The following is a 21,083-nucleotide window of genomic DNA, read 5'->3' on the forward strand; positions in this document are numbered from 1 at the left end:
CATAGCCAGACAAAAGTAAAGAACCCAGCCTAGGAAGGGATGTCAAGAGATTTAGCAGATAGAAATGAGACTCCAAGCCCCAATTCTGCTAAATTATAGATCTTCTCTCAGAAGGAAATGGCCGGACAACTCAGACAACCAGGGCCTGCACTTCGTTCCCTTGGATTACCAACTCAGGTGGTTAAGAAAGGAATTTTTGCATGATGGACCCTAGAAAATTGGCCATGATGTCAGGAGTCAGGACATCTACAGAATTTCAAACTGAGTGGCTGCCATGTTATCTTCATCTGGTACCATTACCATTCAGATGGTAATGGACCAAAGGGCAAGGTATGAAGTGGAAAACCACACTCCAGTCTGTGAAATGAAGTGAGGCCCTGAGAATGGCAGTGCTGATGGTCCAATCTAACACCAAACTACTTTTTGGGAGAGGGGTGGCAGGGTGGAGAATCAAACCCAGCAACAATAAAACTGCTACATCGTGACTGGAGAAATAGCACTGCAGGTAGGACTCTTGTATTGCATGTGACATCCCATGTGGTCCTCCAAGCACCACTGGGAGTAATTCCTGAATGCAGAGCCGGAAATAACCCCTGTGCATCACTGGGTGTGCCCCCCCCCCGAAATAAAACAAAACTGCTGCACAGCCCTGGGCACCTCAAAACTATACAACTAAATCAAATGTTTTTCTTGAAGCCACCATTTCAGAGAGATCTAACCAGGGAGCCTTCCAAATTAGCCATTTTAGAAAAGTCTGGGACATTCAACAAAGAAGCTTCATTTTGAACTTCTCCCCGTTATTTTGTTAAATTTTCCCTGAAGTGTGTCTTGTACCTTGACCTCAGTCAACACTGAATCTAGTTGTCTTAAACTGAATGCCAATAGCAAATAGTGGGGAGATGAGGTTATAGTTGTTGTTGTTGTTGTTGTTGGTGGTGGTGGTGGTGGTGGTGGTGGTGGTGGTGGTGGTGTGTGTGTGTGTGTGTGTGTGTGCAGGGGACAGGGAAGACAGGATCCTATTTCTCAAGCTTCATTGTATACACTTTTTCTGGAATATTTATCCCATCTTTCTTAGATAGACAGTGGGGAGAATGGAAAAGGAACGGGGAACCTGGAAAAAATCGTGAATGTAAAATTTCCCTACTGCAAAATGTAAGGGGAAGGAAGACAGGCATAAATACTGACACGGGTTTATGAATTTGACGATCCATTGAGCTAACTTTTATTCTGGGATAATGTAGATAATAGTTCCAGTCCTGTAGAGAAGCCCCCGCCTAGAGTTAGGGGTGATGGTGACAAGAAAAAACTGTGGGCTGAGTTTGGATGAGGGAGAGTGGGGAAGAATGCTTTGCCCAGTGGGGTTGGATCATCCTTTATGTCACTCAGAGATTGTTTATTATATTCACATGGGGCTCTGTTGGTGAGGGAGCTGAAAGGCACAATTCATTGTTATGACCATTGCTCGTTCCCAAGATTGGGCCCAAATCATAGCTCGAGATGCTTTTCCAAAGCAGTCTATCTCTACCACAAGGTAGCCTTGGCCTCCTCCGACCCACCCACTCGCACCTTCCACAACTGTATCATCCTCCTAGCATTTTCCTGCCCCCACCCTCACCCTGAATGAGTTCTGGCCTCTGGCCACAGAGGACAAGTCACGTGACTCAAAGAGACAAGGCTCTTTGTCTCTCAGTCTTGCCCCCCCCACTCTCTTTGGTTGGATGCTGGGGATCAGACCCAGGACTTCATATATGTGAGGCATAGGCTCTACCACTGAGCCACTGTCTTTTTTGTTTGCTTCCTTCTGGACTTTGGGGATTTTCCATGAATCCAAAGTATTCAAGTAAGTGACAGCAGCTTTCTCTGTCTCTTGACTTCTACGCTGGAGTGTGGGATACGAGGGAAAGAGAGAAGAGAGAAGCAAGGCCCATGAAATCAATGATGGCCTTTCAGCCTCCTTTTTCCCCCAGCATCTTCAGAAAAAGGGACAAGTAAGTCATTAGGGGTAGACAGAGCTTCAGCCAGACATCCACTTGTCCCCTCCTTCCTGTGGTGGAGAAACAAGTTGGGGATCTGGTGTTCAGGCTCTAACTTTGCAGTGCTCAATATTCTTTTGATTTCTTTGTTCAAATCCTAAACCAGTATTTGTTTGTGGCTTGTCTTGTATCTCTCTCATCAGATCTTCTTCCGCTTCTCCTGACATAGCCCCATGTGTTCGATTTGGGATGGAACTAAATCTTGGGGTGGAACTAAATCTTGGGGTGGAAAATTCCCTGGGGAAAAGTATTAAAGATTTGCCTATGAATGTTTTGCTTTGCACTGTGTTGCACACGCAGTGCTTTGAGTGTGACAAAAGGGGAAGTGAGATGTTCTCTTGTTGTCACTCCCCATCCTCCTGCACCCACCCTGAGTGCCCTTATCCCTTCTCTGCAGCATGCTGCTCACGCAGGTTTGATTCCTGGCATCCTATATGGTCCCACAAGCCCACCAGGAGTGAGCCCTGAGCACATACTGGTGTGGCAACAAAAGGAAAAAAGGGAATGAGTGGACTTGGGGCCTCCTGAAATAAAAGGTGTTAGTCCTGTGGTCCACATTCTACCTCCCTCCTAAGAATGTGGATCCTAAGAAGCAGGAGCTACCTCTTTTCCCTTGCAGAATCCCACAGATAGGCTGGGTGTTGTGGCTGTGCTGGGGGATAGGAGGGGGTCTGGGATCCCTTGTGCATGACAGGGCTGCTGAACTGTCAGATCCTTAAGCCACTGTGGCACGTTTCCCCAGGAGAGCATCGTGGATCAGCACTTTACTCAGAAAACTTAGATAAGATTGTTGATAAGCTCGAACAGCAGATGCTTCTATTCATGGCAAGGTTTAGTGGAGCTATTCTGGGCCAAGAAATTCTCTGGTATGTCCAGGGTTAAGCAGAAAGTCCTGGTGGATTCCTCCTACTCCCCTTTTACCCCTTTATTCCAGTCCTCATTTTCTCTTGCTTGTTTGAGAATCTTTCCAAGAGGACACTTGCTTCCATTGTTTTCACTCTGCCAGTTCTAGGCTGAGATCAACCCATTGTTTGCTAATGGGGTGTACGTTTTGCTAGATTCTTAGACTGGGGGTGTCCAGGGGACCATGACTGCTAGTTAAGCTTGAGCCCAGCCTCAGATATTCTTTGAGAATTGTTTTGTTTAAATTTTGTTTGTATTCCCTGATAGTATAACCTTTCTGTGGGGGGAGAATGATTGTCTTCATGGTCCTAAAAGCTGAGCACAGCAGGAAGCAGGAGGTTATAATGGTGCCAGCTAGTGGTGCCCTTGGAACTGGAGACTGAACTGTGATGACACCAAGACTCCAGACCTAATTTGGGAGTTCCGTGGTTCTGGATGGATGAATGTTTCCTATTTCCTAAGCAGAAATGTCTTGGGTGCCTACATGTCTTCTTTCTGAAATAGCGTGGTTGAGCATACCCCTTTCTAGAGCTCCTATAGACCAGCTGGGCTGTTCTTCCAGTCCTCCGAGGCCAAAAGTATTGGCAAAGGTGGCTCTGCTTCCAACTGAAAGTCAACCTTTGGACCCGTCTCTTCAGCAGGATTCCTGCTGGCAGTCTCCCCTGCATCGTTCTTCAGATCTATTAGGGGGCACAGACCTAGCTTTGAGGCCAGGAAACCAGGACTGGCATTCCAGCTCCACAACTAATTAGCTGAGCTTCAGAGACCCTGTCAAGTGATAATGATGGCATCTTCCACTGCAGTTTGTGGCTTTGCCAATAGCCTCTGGCCCGTGGCTAATGTTCAGCCAAGAGAGCTGCTCTTGCTAGTGGCTCTCAAACTCAGAATTTTGTTTTGTTTGTTTGGGGGCCACAACTGCTAGTATTTGGGTGTCTGGCGGGTGATTCCATGACGGTCTGGAAGAGGCATTGGTGGACGGGGAGCAGGGATGAAACCCAGGGGATCCTGCAGGCAATGCACATATTCGTCACTTCTCAACACTTTAAATTTGATGTGTAATTTAGCAAACAACTCAAAGTCAGCCACTTTGCCTTTGTTGCCCCCAACCACCAAAGTTTTCTCTCTTTCTCTCTCCATATAAGGGAATCCATATTGAGGAATCTTTTTTCTCTTCCAACCTATGCCCTGACTTCCTGGTACTGTTTCCCCTCTGCCAATACAGCTTATTTATTTACCCCCTTTTCTTCATCTCCATTGGAATCTTGGGGTGAGATGAAGAGCAAGAGTTTAAGAAAGATTTACAAGCTAATGGTCAGTGAGATTCCCTGTGCCCAGAAAGCTCTTCAAGGCAGAAAACACAGATTCATATCAGGGAATTCCAGTATCTCTTAAGTTCCTACTGTAAGGCAGATTTTTTTCCCTCTGCTACTGTTCTTGATGACATATAAATATAGTTTGTACTTTGTTCTGTCTACTCTGCAGGGCTTGGTACAAACATGATGTTCAGAATAGTTTGTGATCTTAGTTTTGCCAAATACCCTGGAATTGGTCTGCTCTCCCATTTGAACAATGGTGGAAACAAAATCCACCTGGGAGAGTGAACTTTTTCTACTTGGATAGTTCTGCTGGTGGACCCCTTTGGCAATAGAATATCCCTTGTTCATGTATTATTATTCATATGATCCAACGGCACTGCGATTCATCATGAAAAATACTGGCCATTCAGTGGCATAGTTGTACTGGCAACCTAGAGTCAAAGCCAGCCCTTCAGCTTGAGCTTAACTGGGGTCATGGCCGTGGTGTTGGTGCCAGGCACCTGGTTAGTAGTAATATCCTCAAGCAAATAATAATTACCTTTTTTGCTGATAAGAGTTCCCAGTACTTTTCCAATAGCATGATTGCAGTAGGGTATTTCTTTGGACCACGGGCTGAATCACAAACTGACTCACTGGCACTGGCCCCAACTCCATCCAGACCGTATCTGTGCGGTGGAACCTCATGTTCTCCTTAAGGCCCTGGGTTGTAAATAATACTCCCCACTTGCATCACCCACCCCTGGTTTTGTCCCGCTTGCTGCTGCCGCTGCAATTACGCTTCTGTCCACCAGGTGGACTCCCGGAAGAAAGAGCCCGGAGAAAGGCTCTCAAGCCTCGGTGCTCCTCCGCTCCCACCCCCACGCCCTCTTTTTTGTCAGCTTGAGGCTGACAAAAGCATGCCATGTTTAGTAGGGCAGCAACCGCCTATTTTCCTTGTGAGGTCCATTATGTGTGATCCCGAAGTCGCCTCTCCCTCTCTGTCTGAACCCATCACCGGGCAAGCATTTCACTGCATTTTACTATTTGTAGTTTACCATTTGCTGTTTCTCAGAAAGTCTCGGAATCCTATGTTTGTTTGTGTCTCTGTGTGTGTGTTTTAAGAAGCTGGCTATGTGATGCTGGATAATGTTCTACGTATTTCCTTTGCAAAGTAGGGTATGGAGGAGACTAAAAGAGCAGGCAACTGTCACTGTAGTACTCTGTTCTGGATTCTCCTCAGTCCGCTCTCCTCCCCCAACCTCCTGTCACTCGGCTTCCCCACTTCACTGACTTCCTGGACAAGCTCATCACCATATGTCCACATTGGCTAGCACACGTTAGCTCAGCTCTGCAGCGTCGGTACATATTTTAAGTGTGCGTAGGTCCCTACACAGACAGGTACTTCCAAAGACAATTGCTGTGGAAGGTCCAGGAATGGGCAAGGGCCAGTGGGCCAGCTAGCTGGGGGGTGAGGAAACATGAAGGGGAGAGGCACGGGAGAAAGAAGAAGACAGACCAGGGGAAGAACAGTGAGACTGCGGACGGGGCGGGCGGGAGATCAGACTGTGATGTCACATTGCCCAAGTCGGGGGCAAGAGGCGTAGGCTGGCCGACACTGGGAGTGAACCTCTTCAAAATAGCACCCCAGCCCCTGAATGCTGTGGAGCTGTGGTTAGATCATTGGACTTCTCAAACTCCGCTCTGGTTTGGCATTTCCTCCCCTCCTCCCCAGTCCTCTTTGGCGAGGCCAGTTGGCACAGAAAGTGCTGAATTGTTTACAGTCCCGGCCTAAGGTTGGGGGGGGGATGTGGTTGAGCTGGGCCCCGGGTCCGGCACAGGACTCATTTGCATGGCCCTGACGCGCCCCGTGACGCAGCCGTGCCTCCTATATAACGAAGCGGGAGCCGAAATATCTCTGAGCCCGAGTGGGACGGCTGGCCTTGGAGTTGGTGACATACTAGGCGGCACCCCTGTGGTCACTCCCCTGCAACTTGGCCCGGCCCCGCTAGCTAGGCTAGTCGCCCCCAGGCTCCGACTCCCAGACCGAGTGCAGCCCCGCCTGAGCCATGAACACTGACATGTACCCGACCCCCATGGAGGTGGCGGTGTATCAGCTACACAATTTCAACATCTCCTTCTTCTCTTCCCTGCTCGGAGGGGATGTGGTTTCCGTTAAGCTGGACAACAGGTAACCCCCTGGCCCCAGCCGAGCGGGGTTCCCGGGTCTCCGGGGCAGGGGGCCTGGGCGAGCGGCCGCCCCGGATCCCCGCAGTGCAGCATCCTGGGAAGGGGCGGAGATGGGGCGTCGCTGGGCTGTGCGGGGACCCGCCGGGGAAGCGTCCCTGCCGGGCCTCGCGTCCTGCATCCGCGCTGAGGGACGCGCGCCGCGCGGGGCCGGGCTGGGCTGGGCATCGACCGGGTGCGGGGCACCCCGGGGCCGCAGGCCCGACTGCCCAAGCGGACGGGAATTCGGAGCTCGCTGGATTCGGAGCCCGGTAGGTCCGCCAGCCCCGGAACCTGGCGGAGGAGTGAGTCCCAGGGCGGCGGGAAGCGGGGGAAGGTGCGCCCCATTGTGCCTTTCCCTTGGCGGACAGAGTAGGCCCGCAGGACCCTGGTGTCCCGGGACGCCAAAGGCGCTGCTCTGCTCCAAGCTCTGGGCAGCGGGGTAGCAGCTAACTAACTGCAGGGGCCATTAGAGATCTTGGGGCGCCCTGCCCAGAACACTAGGCCCTAGAGCGCCAGACTGAAGGAAGACTTTGGCCCCCGCCCCCGCCAGGTCCTTAGAGTGAACCCCAGTGGCTTACACACAACCTTTTCTTTTTTGTCTTGCAGTGCTTCTGGAGCTAGCGTGGTGGCCCTCGACAACAAGATTGAGCAGGCCATGGTGAGTAGTATCAACTTGGTCGTTCCAATTCCCAAGTACCCCTTGAATACAAGTGGGGTGCAGAAGCTGAAGGGAGACCACCAGAGACTGACAGCAAGCTTCCTAGCTGCCTGAGAGAACTTGAGTAGTGTCCCCTCAGCACAGCCTTCTGAGGGCATTTCCAGACCTGTGTCTCTGGGGTCCCCTGGGCGCCTTTCCCCCTCATCAGCCGCTCACTCCCTCCCGGGTTACTTACTGCAGGCCTGGGAGCTCAGATATTTGCATGTATCTGCCTCATGTAATTGGCTGGGACCAGAGCTCATTGGATTCAAACACACTGCAGTGCCTCTGCAGAGCCTGGACTGGGGGTTAGGAGTTGGGAGGGAACAGGAAGCAGGGCACCACACCCCTTCTTCCTCATATTCTCAGGTAGAGGTCACACACAGATACAAGACACAAAAGTCTGCAACGGTGGGCATCTGGCAGTTAGCAACCACTTCATTGGGCCCAAGCATAATGGGATAGTTGCTTCTGCATGCAGCAACCCTGGTACCTACCTTCCATCAGGGCCAGCGTCCAATCTGGCAGGGATGCAAGGCACCTATCACTCAGGCTGGTTCGGGTAACCAAGGCGAAATGGGAAAACAGCCCATGTTCTTGTTTTGGTGCAAAATAAATCAACTAAAATTCAAAAGCCATCGGTGCCTTGTGTGCCCACCATCAGCAGCAGTCCATTGGAAATGGGGGGCATGGCCACTCAACCACTCGGAAATCCCCCAAGGGGCTTAGCAATGGGAAACTTGGAAAGTCATTCCCAATTGCCACAGGATCCTTTGACTCAGAGCTGTGCTTCCCCCACTCCCAGACTTAGCCTCCTTTCCCAAGTTCCCTGTCTTGAGTCAGGGTGGGGGTGCTGCAGAGAAAGTGCGGGTACTCATAGGAGGAATGGAGACTCAAATCCCCACCCCAACCACCAATGATCGAGACTGTGACTAAAGTGCCACTCTGGGGATTCCCATTCTTAGGATCTAGTGAAGAATCACCTTATGTATGCTGTGAGAGAGGAGGTGGAGATCCTGAAGGAGCAGATCCGAGAGCTGGTGGAGAAGAATTCCCAGCTGGAGCGTGAAAACACCCTGCTGAAGACCTTGGCGAGTCCAGAGCAGCTGGAGAAGTTCCAGTCCCGCCTGAGCCCCGAAGAGCCAGCAGCTCCCAAAGCCCCACAAGCGCCTGAGGCCTCTGGTGGCTCTGCAGTATAAGTGGCTCTGTCCTTCTGTTGGGCAGAGCCACTAAATCAGTTCTACCTAGTTCTTTCCAGTTTGTTTTTTGGTTCCTCAAGCGTCATCTCATGTGGCGAACTTTTTATACCTAGCTGGTGCCAAGAGATGTCCCAAGGACATTGGCCACCTGGATCCACTTCAGTGACAGATCCCTGACCAACAGCAAGTCTCTGGAGGCTGAGTTGCATGAAACTCATAAGCCAAGCCAGGGAGCCTCTAATGCCTCCATGCCCTGGATGCTCCCAGGGCCTGGGCAACTTAGATGCAACTGGCAGAGGAGAAGAGGTAGTGGGAGAAGAGATGCCAGTTTGCTCTAGAAAGTCTAAGGGGTCTTTTTGATTTCGGTGGACATTTTCAACACCACGTAACAACAACTGCTCCTATGAAGAAGCCACTTGGGTTTTAGGCAGAGGCAACCTCTTTCTTCTCCCCCTGCCTCATCAAGGCAGCATTTCAGGTTGGAGAGATTGAGCCAAGCCAGTTTCTGTTGTTTCCTAGAATATACTGCATGGCTTTGTTCACAGCCCAGTATGGGATTACAGCTTTGGGATGACCGCTTCTGTTTGGTTTAGTGTTGGCATAATTTTTCTGTATAGCCAGACATGTTTATTTTACCCATAGGACTACATCTGTATCTTAGTGTAGCGATGTATGCATCCATACATACACTTACATGTCCAAAGGCCTGCCCAGCCTTGGAAGCTGGTTCCTGATCTCTTAGAGCTCATTTTGGACTGTGTTCATTTCCCCAGTTGATCTACTTTGTCCTTTAGGTTTAAGGGTGATGTCAGAGTGAAGTTAAGAATAGGGTAAGCCTCAGCGTATAGACATGTATGCCTTGCCTACTGTCATCCATGCTTCCCACCCCCGGAAGAGATATGCGGTCCTCTATGGAATGCCACAGCCACCATTCACTGGTGCTGACTACATAGAATGGGGTTGAAAGATCAGCTAGGACTTCATAGTCATCTTTGAAACACTTTTTTTGAGGGGTGAGAATGCCAGTGGAAAGCTTTCAAGTGAATTGGCTGGCTAATGTCCCTTTGAGGACAAGGGCTAAATGGGGAAGTTTCTGACCCAATAGGGCCTGGGTGTTGTGCTCAGGGAGCTTGTTGGGTAGAGGGAGGGGTTCTGTAGTAGTGAACACTTTCCACTTTCTGACACCTAATCCTGATACTTGTGTCCAGGATTTTGATTTTGATTTATCAGATGTAGTTGGAAATTTCAATAAAACTTTGTTCTTTTTTTTCTAAAAATATCAGTGATGTCTGATTGAATCTAAGTGGAGAGTGGGTGGTAACGACCTCCGGTATGATTGGGGAGTGGAAGGGAACCCACTGAAAGTTCGTGAGCGACCTTCTGAAGTGCCACATCCATGTTTGTCCTGCACCCTTCCCCCTCCCCAGCCCTAATGAGGAAGGTGTGATTCATTTAGCTGACTTCCCTCATTTATGCCCTGTCTGTTCTGCTCCTGCAGACCCGTGGCAGTTTTGGGGTGACTGGTGAGGTGACTACACTTCACCTCAGGGAGTGATTAGGGAGTGAGGCCCCAAAGCAAAGGGCCAGGCAACATATGAATGGGGCATTAAACAAGACGCAAATCGGCATAAGCAAGGCCTTTTCCCTCTTAAAAATGCATTGCTGGGGCTGGAGCAATAGCATAGTAGATAGAGCACTTCCCTTGCATTTGGCCAACCCAGGTTTTATACCCAGCATTATATATGGTCCATCAAGCACCACAAGGAATTCCCAAGTGCCAAACCAGAGATAAACCTGATCATTTTTGGGTGTGGCCGAGAACCAAAAACACTTTCCGTTGCAAGGGTGCTTTCTTCAGACCAGTCGGCATGAAAGCCTGGCCCTATGGCTGGGAGAAAAGGGCAATAAATGTCCCATTCCCCCCCATGAAGGGAGATGCCTTCAGTTCCTATTGTTTCCCTGGCAGTCTTCAGTGGTCACTCCCCAAACCTAAGCTATATGGGCAGGGATAAATACAAGGATCCAGAGCCCAGCAGCCTTCCTTTATTCTCTGCACTTGCCCCTCTCCTGTCATCCTTTTCCCAGCCCCACATGGGTGGCCTCTGCAGTCCTGGCGTTTCTCTGATTGCGACTGATTAGCAGTCCCTTTCTTCTATCACATTCTATCTTGCCCCTTTCCAGCCCCTGAGACATGTTCTGAGTGCTCCCTCCCTGTGCTCCCAGGGGAGATCATAGCTCCAAGAGGAGCGAGTCTGTACAATCTCAGCTTCCTAGTGCACAGACACTTTCTCTGTGGTGACTTGAAATTTAACAGAACTCCTGGATTTTTTCAAGCCACAAACCTCAGGCACCAAGAGTTCATGCCCCCCCTCCCTGGTGTCCATTGGCAGGTCCTAACACAAATTCTTAATGCTGCTTGGCTGTAACGGGCATACATGGGAGGTGTTCTTGGCAAATCACCAAAAGTCATCATAAGAGAGGTATAAGCTGCTGGCTGGCCTCTCACATCCCGATTTCCACACCTACTTCTCACCTCTTCACTCACATTGCCAGCTAAGCTCATGGGCTACAACTGTGGATTTTCTCCCAGAGGGCAGATTTCACAGTAGTGGGAATGAGGCACTCTTTGTGTTCAACATGTTGCATGCCAGTTCTGCAATTTGTGCTATTTAAGTTACATCCATATGTGAGTTATCTACTAGTGATTCTTGATGCTGTTTGTCAACATGTTAAACTAGGGCAGCCAGCCCCCCAATCTGGCACAAGTCTCTATTTAACTCCCAAGCAGCTTCCATTGTCTGCTGAGGGACTTTCTGTAGACTTGCCACACCCCATTTCCAGCCCAACCACTACCAACGGATGAAAACAGGGCACCCAGAAGACCGCTCAGTAAACATACAGTTCTCTTGAGTTGTAAAACCCTTCCCTACGAGAAAGGGGAAAAATATGCCCACAGTTCCATAGTGGGAAAGAGAACTTGGTTTCCAAGGTAACGTCGGCCAAACAGAGACAAACATTACAACTTGTGAGGCCACAACAGTTGCTTGACTAGATAAGAGGAACTTAGTGGCTGTTTGCTGTTTGTTAGTCACAGGCAGAAGTAGCTCTCTGTTGTTCTACTGACAACTGTGCAGGGGAGCAGAAAGTATAGCAAAAGAACACAATGACCCTGAAAAGACTTTAGATTTGGGGCTGTGAGTTTGGGGGCTCAGCTCGCCTGTAGCTAGACCCAGAATAAATGAAGGCAGCAGTAGGAAAGCTCCCCTGCCTGGGCACCCCCTTTCTGCTGCGACTTCCTGTTCACTCACATGAAGTGTGTGACCTGAAGGCAGGAGTCCCCAGTACTGAGAGACCCTCTTCATGGCTGCCTCACATTCTGCTCCTCAATGATGTCCCATGAGGTAAAGAAACCGTTAGAATTTTTCTCCATTTGAAAGATAAAAAAACAGAGCTAGAGAGCCTCTGAGGCTGTTCCCTCAATTCCCATATGAATCCTGAAATTCATTCCTAGTCTTCTTTGTGATATTAAGGAACCCCTTTATTATTTTGGAGGGCACACCCAGAAGTATTGAGGGCCATTCTGTACTCTGTGGTCAGGAGTTTCTCCTAGCAATACTCATGGACTCATGGGGTTCTGAGGATTGAACCCAGGCCTCCTGCATGCAAATTCAACACTCACAGAGGCTTTTTGTATTTAGGAGAGGGGAGAACCATGCCTATTGATGCCCAGGGGCTATTCCTGAACCTTCTCAGGTATGATTCATGACAGTACTCCATGAACCATATATGGTGCCATGGATCAGCTGTGTATAGGGCAAGTTCCTTGAGCATATACTTTCCCTCCAGACCAGGGAGGGCATGGCTGGTGAAGCTCTGTGGTTACTCCTGGCTCTGCACTAAGAAATTATTCCTGGGGCCGGAGAGATAGCACGAAGGTTAGGAGTGTTTGCCTTTCATGCAGAAGGACTGTGGTTAGAATCCCGGTATCCCATATGGTCCCCTTGCCTGCCAGGGGCGATTTCTGAGCATAGAGCCAGGAGTAACCCCTGAACGCTACCGGGTGTGATCCAAAAACCAAAAAAAAAAAAAAAAAAAGGAAAGGAAAGAAAAGAAACTATTCCTGGAAGATTCGGAAGATTCTATAGGATGCTGGGGATTAAACCAGGGTCAGCTCCATGCAAGGTAAGTGCCCTATCCACGGTACTATCACTAGACTAAAAAGGATCCTTTTAAATGTCAAAAATACTCCTTGACCTTCCCCAACCTGAGAGAGCTGGCCTTTTTGTCTTCACTATAAGACAGAACTCAGAATAACCAAAATTGGACTAGAGAGAAAGGATAGTAGGTGGAGCACTGACCTTACATGGACCAACTTAATTTTGATCACATGTGACCCATGGTTCCCCAAGCTCATCAGGAGTGATCTATGAGAACACATCCAGGAGTAAGTTCTGAATACCATCAAGTGTGCCCCCCAAAAATGACAGTGAAGAAGTTAGTCTGTCTTATTAAAGGATTTGTTGTATTTGCCCCCAAGGCATTCACTTAGCTTGAAAAAGCAGAAGAGAAATGTGGGTGGTAGATTATTGACAGACCGGGACAGCTGCAGGGCAAGGTACAAGGTCTGCAGGCTGGGAAGCACTGTGGAGAAGGTGCACCTGAGAGGTTTGGAGAGGGCATCCAGGGAGCAAGTGGGACCTGCGAAGCGAGAATGACCCAGGAAATGTCAGAGAGGGGGACCCTCTGTTGTTTAGCAGGGCATTTTGAAGTGGTCCTGTCACCATCTCCCTCATTCTAGAAAAAATGTGTCTTTCAAATCTCACCTCCCTTCTTCTACTTGGTTAGACATTAATGAGCATAATGAGCTTTGCTGGCGTCCAGATTCCTTAGCCTGTCATGCTAAAGGAGTTCACTGGAATCCAGATACTTGATCCTTCAGCAACTCTGCTCAGTGAAGCAAGGCTAGGAAGAGAACTCGACCACTCCAAACAGAAGTGGTTTCTAGGAAGGAGCAACCTTAAAAGGGACATGACAACAATAATCACTAATCCCAGCACTGCCAGGTGCTGTTCCACGGCCCCTTTTGATTCCTTTTTTGGCCAACTTGGTGATTCCCCCAGGCAGTGCTGGGGGAACCGTGTTGTGCTGGGGATAGAACTCAGGACTCCTATGTACAAAGTTATCTCTCCGGTCTCTGAGTTATTTGACATATATACACTTCATGGTCTTCACTTCTCCTTGTGATGATGGTTGTGATGACCAAGAGCTACGCACTAGGGTGCCAAGCTAGTACACCTGGCATTATGTTGGCTGCGAAGATTATGGACTCGGTTGTGGTGAGCCTACACTTATTTGTGATGCTCTTTGGGGTCACAAACTTGAATTATGGTGCTTTCAATTAAAGTTGGGGGCCAGTGAAGATTATATATTTAGTCTCAGCACTGGGGTAACAAATGGCACTGCCTCAAAGGTCAAAAGCCGCATGAGGGTAGTGCTGGGATCCATACCAGGGGCTTTATACCTGGTACTCCACAACAACGCTCTTCCTCAGTCCCTCCAAAGACAACTTTAGTCCTCTCCATAAGTTGACAAGGTTATATTCTTGATATTCTCATTTTAATTAAAATCATAGTTTTTTTGTTTGGGGGTCACACCTGACTGTCACTAAGGGCTTACTTCTGGCTCTATGTTCCGGGTTCAACCGTGACTATGACCAACATTCCATATGAAACATGCCAGGCAAGCAACATACACTGTACTATATCTCTGGCCCCAGATTCCCATTTTTATGATGAGGAGCTAAGAGACAGGGAGAGGTCAAGCAAATTTCAGGTAAACTCCCCTGGTGAATGATTAGCAGAGCCAGACATAAGGGGGCAAAAACAGGCTGGAAAATCTTAAGTTTTTTTTCCTTTATTTCTCCTGCTTGACTTCGTGTGTTCCACATTGGGGTGATGGGGAGGGAAAAAAGCAACCACTCGACTAGCCCAGGGGCTAGAAGGAAACTGAACTTTACAATGAGCCTGGAAGGATAGGAGTGGAGGACAAGGGGAAGAGAAAGTAGGACAGAGGGGAAGAAAGGAGGCTAGCTTGGCCAACTGGAAGCACAAGGGCTTGACATGGGATCTGAAAGGTCTGCGGGAAACATGGGTGGAATTTGCACAAGAAAGTGATGATATTTGTCAAAGATGGGGTCCAGCAACTGGAGAGGCTGGGGCAGAGAAGGGCTAGCTGAAGGCATGGCAGCTGTTGCTGTAGCCCAGGTGTGAGGTGATGAAGGCCAGCCAGGGTTGAGAGAGGGGTCACGGGAATAAAGGAGCTGGGTGACAAAGAGACAAAGTACAAGAGGCCACTCTCTGAAGGCTGTGCTTCTCACGGTGGGAGCCGAAATCCACTTGAAATAGCATAATGAGGAAATGGATATCAAATGCAGACTCTCAGCCCTGCTCGAGGCAAAAGAAGGGGCGCCAGACTCAAGAATTGATCTTTCTAACCCACTTTTCTGGTGATGCTACTCTGGATGCAAGTTTGAGTGACATCCACCAAGTGAAAAGATCAGCAGGATCATGACAAAAGTCAGGCAAGGTTAAAGTTGTTGGGAGTCAAAGATGACATGAAAGTGGGTTTTATTTGGTTTGGTTTATAGGGGCCATAACCGACAGTGATTAGGACTTATTCCTGGCTCTCTGCCCAAGGATCTTGCAGGGCAGTGATTGGGGGAACCATAGGTGACAATGCAGGGATTTGAACCTACATTGGATGGGCGCAACACAAGTGCCCCTCCCCTGCACACCCACTACACTAGCTCTCCAGCACTGAAAGGAATTTTCAAATTATAACAAAATACATAGAACATGAAATTTACCATTGAAATCATTTTTTTTTATTTTTTGGGGGGGGTCACACCCGGCGGTGCTCAGGGGTTACTCCTGGCTGTCTGCTCAGAAATAGCTCCTGGCAGGCACAGGGGACCCTATGGGACACCGGGATTCGAACCAACCACCTTTGGTCCTGGATCGACTGCTTGCAAGGCAAACGCCGCTGTGCTATCTCTCCGGGCCTGAAATCATTTTTAAGGGAACTTGCCAAATGGTGCACAGCAGACAGGCAGGTGACCCTTCAGGTGATTCTTGGCCTGTTGAGTCAGACATTCAAGGCAAAGGCCTGAGAAGATGATGCTACTCAGGCCCTGTGGTGCCAGAGATTACACAGATCACCCTGATGATGTTTGGGGCCTTAAAGGCTGCGTCCAAATATGTTCAGGGGAATAATGTGGTGCTGGAGATTGATCTGCACTCCACTACACCATTTTTTCCCACCATTTGTGTTGGATTAACTGGATGCCACCCCACTCAGTATATGCCTTGTTGGAAACATCTTGGAATTTAGCACCTTGAATTGGTGTTTAGACCACTTGTTCTCTACCCCAGGGTGTGATCTGATTCTTCCTAATAAAAATCCTGGGTCTCAGGGCTGGAGAGATAGCATGGAGGTAAGGCGTTTGCCTTTCATGCAGAAGGTCATTGGTTCAAATCCCGGCATCCCATGTGGTCCCCCGAGCCTGCCAGGAGTGATTTGATTTCTGAGCATAGAGCCAGGAGAAACCCCTGAGCACTGCTGGGTGTGACCCAAAAACAAAAAAAAAATTCTGGGTCTCAGGAAAATGCTCTCTTGTGTTTCCGGCTTTCCGCCACTGAACTACCTGCTTCTTAGGCTTGGAAGGCTTGCGTGTTGGAATTCCTGAACCCATTTCACCTCCTTCAGTGTGTGTAGATTCTTTCTTGCATTAGTATTCGCTTCCAGACCTATGTATCTCCAATGTTCTGGTCTTGGAGCATGAGGCTACCATCACATCTCCATATACTTTTCGATAACATTATTGATTCATATTGTTGAGTGAACCTTATTGATAGTTATATACAGACCTTTTTCATCATCTCGAATTAAAACTTTGGGCCCAAGAGGTATCAGCTCCTTCTTCCCACCAACCTCCAGTCTCAAATGATAAAAGCTTATAAAGTGTTTTATTTTATTATTTTATTTTATCTTACTTGGGCCCTTCAGTTTACAATTTTTTTAATAGTTTCAAGCATAAAATATTTCAGCACCGGGGCTGGAGAGATAGCATAGAGGGAAGGCCTTGCATGCAGAAGGACAGTGGTTCGAAGCCAGCATCCCATATGGTCCCCCGAGCCTGTCAGAAGTGATTTCTGACTGCTGCCGTTGTGACCCAAAAACAAAAACAAAAAATATTTCAGCACCAATCCTATCATTAGTGTCAACTTGTCTCCACCAGTGTCCCTAGATTCTCACCCATAACACCCCAGCTTTCCCCCTTGACAAGCACACTTAATTGTTTTTATTTTAGACACCATATTTTACAATATTTATAATGTCAGAGTTTTGTGCATAAGACATTCCATCACCACATCCTCAGTCCTTTCTGCAGGTTCATTCACATAGTGGAAAATCACATGATTTCATCTTTTTTTTTGAAGAACAAGCTCATCTTTATTGTCTAGAAATATATATTTAAAAAACCCCAAAGATGCTACTCTCTCATTTCCCCATCTTCTTCTTCTTCTTCAACACCTCTAATATAAAGGACATTATTACACCTTATTAAAACTTCACTCAGATGTCCCGATAATGCTCCATCTATGTATTCTTCTGTATTTACTAGCTGCATATTCATATAGCCATCTACAGAGACCAGGTACCCTTTGTACTCCATTCCCCACTTCAGTTTCACCATTACTGGTTTTCCTGTTAATCCATTGAGGAATGGTTTAGGATTAAGGGGTAAACTCATCGTGACTCAGGGTGAATGCTGCTGGTGATTCTTTGCCCACTCAGCTGTAGTCCGTCCCTCGTGACTGGACTAAGCGACAGCAGCACCAACAGGGCCCCAAATCTCGAAGCGATCGATTTCATCTTTTCTTATAGTCAAGTAATATTCCATTGTATATATGTACCATAGTTACTTTATTTAATTATCTGTTCTTAGATATTTGGGTATTTTTAGATTTTGGCTATTCTATATACTTCTGCAATGAATATAAAAGTTCAAATGTCTTCTGAATAGAATGTTTGGGCCCTTAGTGTAAATACCAAGAAGTGGAATTATGAGTCATGGAAGTTTAATTCCAAAGGAACCCTAATCCAGTTCTGGTTGGAAATGTCAACTGGCTCAACCTTTGTGTAAAACAATATGGACAGTTCTCAAACAACTAGACTTTTTTTTTAAAAATCACTCCCATTGTTATTCAGGGATCATGAAGTGCCAGAGATAAAACCCAGGAATTCTGTATACAAAGTCTAAACATCAGCCCTTTGCTTTATCTCCCCAGTCCAGTGGGGAACATTTAGAGTCTGGAGTATTAGGAAACCCAGGAATACAGATTAGGAAACTAAATGGAAAGGGGTAGGGGGTAAGTAGTTAAATTCAAAATGAAAGGTGGGTGGATGGGCTTCATGCAGTCTTTGATGGGCAGAAGGAAGAGGCTCACCTGCGGAAGACTTGAGAAGTCTAGAGGGCATGAAAGGAATGAAAAAAAAGGTGATGGGGAAGATAAGCTATTAAAGAGGAGTGTGAGCAGCATGGTGACCCCAATCCACTGGGCATGTCCACATCTGGGTGGTTCAGGTATTTCTACTGCCTTCCTAGTAAACTCCCACTGCCAATGTCTCCCCTATGAGGATACAGGATAAATTCTCAACCAAAGACTTACCCTGTGGGTCATCCCAAATATCATTTCTTTGCACTTGATTGCAACTCAGGACCAGGCCATCTCAGAACTTTGCTAAAATTATTCTAACTCAGAGCTGAAATGAAAGAAGAGCGGGTAGGGCACCTGCCTTGCCTGTATCCAGCCAAGTTTGATCCCTGGAACCACGTATGATTTCCAACTCCCATTAGGAGTGTTCCCTGACAAAAGATCCATAATAACTCTGAACATCACTCGTGTGTCTACCCTGACAAACAAATAAGCAACCAAAATCTATCCTAATCCCCACTGCAGAGAAATCTTGAAGCATCTGCTATCTTCCAAGCAGTAAAGTTCCACCTGAGGTAAGAGACAAAAGATGCTGTGAGGATTGGACTGGGCTCTGAAGCTTAACTCGTCACTTTCCAGAGTATGCCCTTGAAACCTGGAGAGCAAAAGAGGTTTCTCCCAGTTAATCATCAGTCAGCAGCAGGACCAGGGCAAGCCCTGTATTCTTAAAAGTGACCCCCTTGCTCTTGGCCTCTAATGCCCTTGTTTGTAAAAGAAGTGATGGGACCAAAGTCATAGATCTTACCTTGGTTGTTAGTTATAATTCCCTGAGAAAAGGAAAAACTACTGATGCCTGAACACTGTCTCTCCTTGGAATGTGTATCAATTCAGTAGCCAGGTGTCAGGGGTGGGTGGAAGTGTAGTAGATTGTTTGTTTTGTAGGCCACACCTGAAGTTGCTCTGGGGATACTTCTGGTTCCACACTCAGGGATAACGCCTCACAGTGTTTGTGGGACTATATACAGCTCAAGTATTTAAGTGCAGTCAGTTGCATGTAACACAAGTATCTTAACACTGCACCATATGTGCTCCATATGAGGTCGAAGACTGCCAGACAATACATGCTTCACCCTCAGACTGGTTGGGATTATTTCCTGCGTCATCCTGATTCAAACTCGTCCCCCTGGGGTTGGAGATATGGCACATAGGTTGATTTTACATCCTCTGACCTGGGTTCCCTGTGATGTGAATGACCCCAGTTGCTAAGGCTCTCCATTCCAGGGAGCAGTAAACATTCCAGGTGATTCCTGGATGATCTATGAATACACTTTCAATGTTGCTATTCATCCACCTAATAAGCAGCGGCACTTACTACATGCCAGGCACAAAGCAGGCTCAAGTGGGATCTGTGATGGTGTAACTCCCATTCTTATTCCCATGTGGAGGTTGTACAAGAGATGGGGGAGGGGGAGTTTGAAAAGGGACCCAGGGCACAGCATCATTGCCCCAGGCTCTGTACATACTTTTGGTTCACTCAGTTTGCAGAAACTGCCAGCTCTGGACTATTCTCACCAGCCTGAGACAGGCAACGGTGGGGACAGGCCCAGCCTCCTACAGGAGAGACCTGAGCCTATTTGATATGATAGGGTAGTCCTAGGGTGGGTGCATCTCGTGAATTGAAAAGTGGAAATCTTAGCAGACATGTTCAGTGACAACTCTATTTCACTTTATTCCACCAACTTTAAGATGAAAAAAAAAGGCAATGTTTTTTATCTTCAGACTCATGTGTCTATTTCTCTTATATCGATTCTGATTTCAGGCAGAAGCAAAAAGCTCTATTTCTCAGCCTAGTGGAATTCATTCTGTTGGAGCTGACGGGTCATGTATTAATGGTCCTATGACCCTTTTTAAATCACCTTTGAATTTCTCTTTATTCCTATCACTATCAAAGTGCGTCCTCTTACCTGGGTTCCCCGAGATGTGAGCAACCCCGGCTGCGTAGGCTCTCCATCCCAGGAGGAAGGGAGAGGAAGAAGAAACCGCACAGTCTGATTGGAACACGGAAGACCAGTTGTCACCAGGCCTCTTGGTGCTCAGGATCTCAAGAGCCCCTCCCAGAAATCCTTGGCCAACGGAGCAGGCAATTCAGTGGAAGAGCTTGAGGATACTTGGCTACTAAGGCTTCGTAGCACTGGGAGTTTTCTGAATCACCGTTTCTTATACTCAGACTCCTTCAGGGCCTCACCCAGTAGCTCACAGAGGACCATGTTGGTTTTAGAAATTGAACCGGGTTTGGCTGCATGCAAGACATGTATCTTTCTTCCAGTACTATTACTCCAGACCCATAGTTATAATTTCTTTTTTATTAAAAATTCTTTTGAGATACCTGTCCTTGTGTGTAATTTGTAAAAGTAAAAGGGCAATACAACTTTTATTTAAATGGTCTTACCAATAAAATATATCAATACTACGCTCAGAAAATATTCAAGAGTGAGAAGCCACACCCAGGGGAGCAGGAGTTACCCAAGTCTGACTGGGCAGATTGCAGTCTGTGTACAGCAACACAGATCTAAGGTAAAGGACAAATTTCTGCCTGACCATCCAGTTAGAGACCACGCACAGGAGGATGGCTTCCCAAGCAGGCAGCAGCTAATGCAGCAACAAGATAATCTCTCACCCACACAAACTCCCATGAGCCCTCCCTGGCAGTAGGGAAGACTGAGAATGAAACAGGAAAGAAGCATCCTGAGACTACAAAAGGAAATATGCTAAAACAACGCAAAACCCCATCACACCTGGCGAATTAAGACTGCAGCCCTGCAGACACAATCAATACCAGTACCCTTTTTAACCTCTCCAAAATGAATTTCAAAGTAGAACTGCTTAGAACATTCAATAAGCTCAAACAAAACAAAACAAAACAGTGGAACATACAGTGAAACAGTCAGAGGGAGAGAGATAGATAGTCTCACTCATCTATGGATTTAAAAAAAATGAAAGACATTTTTGCAATAATTCTCAGACACAAAAGAGAGGAGGACTGGAAGGTCCATACAGCCAGTAAAACATAAGAGGACATGAAAGCAGAAATTCAAAAAATACAAACAGCAGTGACACAACTGAAAAACTTGGAAAGCAAGATGAAAAATTCATTAACAGCTGCTGAGAAAAGGATCACTGAGCCCAAAGATGAAGTATAGAAAACCTCGAAGCAAAAATGAAGATAAATAACT

At 47.4% G+C, this 21,083-nt stretch overlaps 3 protein-coding genes across 4 annotated transcripts in view; 2 read left to right on the top strand and 1 right to left on the bottom strand.

Moving 5' to 3' along the window:
- Positions 1 to 21,083, top strand: part of LOC125999072 (eukaryotic translation initiation factor 5A-1-like) — a 179,173-nt gene that overhangs the window by 78,717 nt on the left and 79,373 nt on the right.
- Positions 1,761 to 9,630, top strand: TSC22D3 (TSC22 domain family member 3). 2 transcript variants are annotated; one of them, XM_049767638.1, is made up of 3 exons: positions 1,761 to 1,840; positions 7,064 to 7,115; positions 8,120 to 9,630. In XM_049767638.1, the coding sequence occupies exons 2-3, from the start codon at positions 7,113 to 7,115 to the stop codon at positions 8,351 to 8,353; spliced, it is 237 nt and encodes a 78-aa protein (XP_049623595.1). In that variant the 5' UTR covers positions 1,761 to 1,840; positions 7,064 to 7,112; the 3' UTR covers positions 8,354 to 9,630. The 2 variants fall into 2 exon arrangements, with proteins under 2 accessions (XP_049623595.1, XP_049623594.1); XM_049767637.1 differs by lacking the exon at positions 1,761 to 1,840 and adding an exon at positions 6,017 to 6,419.
- Positions 16,873 to 17,275, bottom strand: LOC125999562 (small nuclear ribonucleoprotein F-like). Its single transcript, XM_049767644.1, has one exon. The coding sequence runs from the start codon at positions 17,163 to 17,165 to the stop codon at positions 16,905 to 16,907; it is 261 nt and encodes an 86-aa protein (XP_049623601.1). The 5' UTR covers positions 17,166 to 17,275; the 3' UTR covers positions 16,873 to 16,904.

Source organism: Suncus etruscus, chromosome X, assembly GCF_024139225.1.
Source record: "Suncus etruscus isolate mSunEtr1 chromosome X, mSunEtr1.pri.cur, whole genome shotgun sequence".
NCBI lineage: Eukaryota > Metazoa > Chordata > Mammalia > Eulipotyphla > Soricidae > Suncus > Suncus etruscus.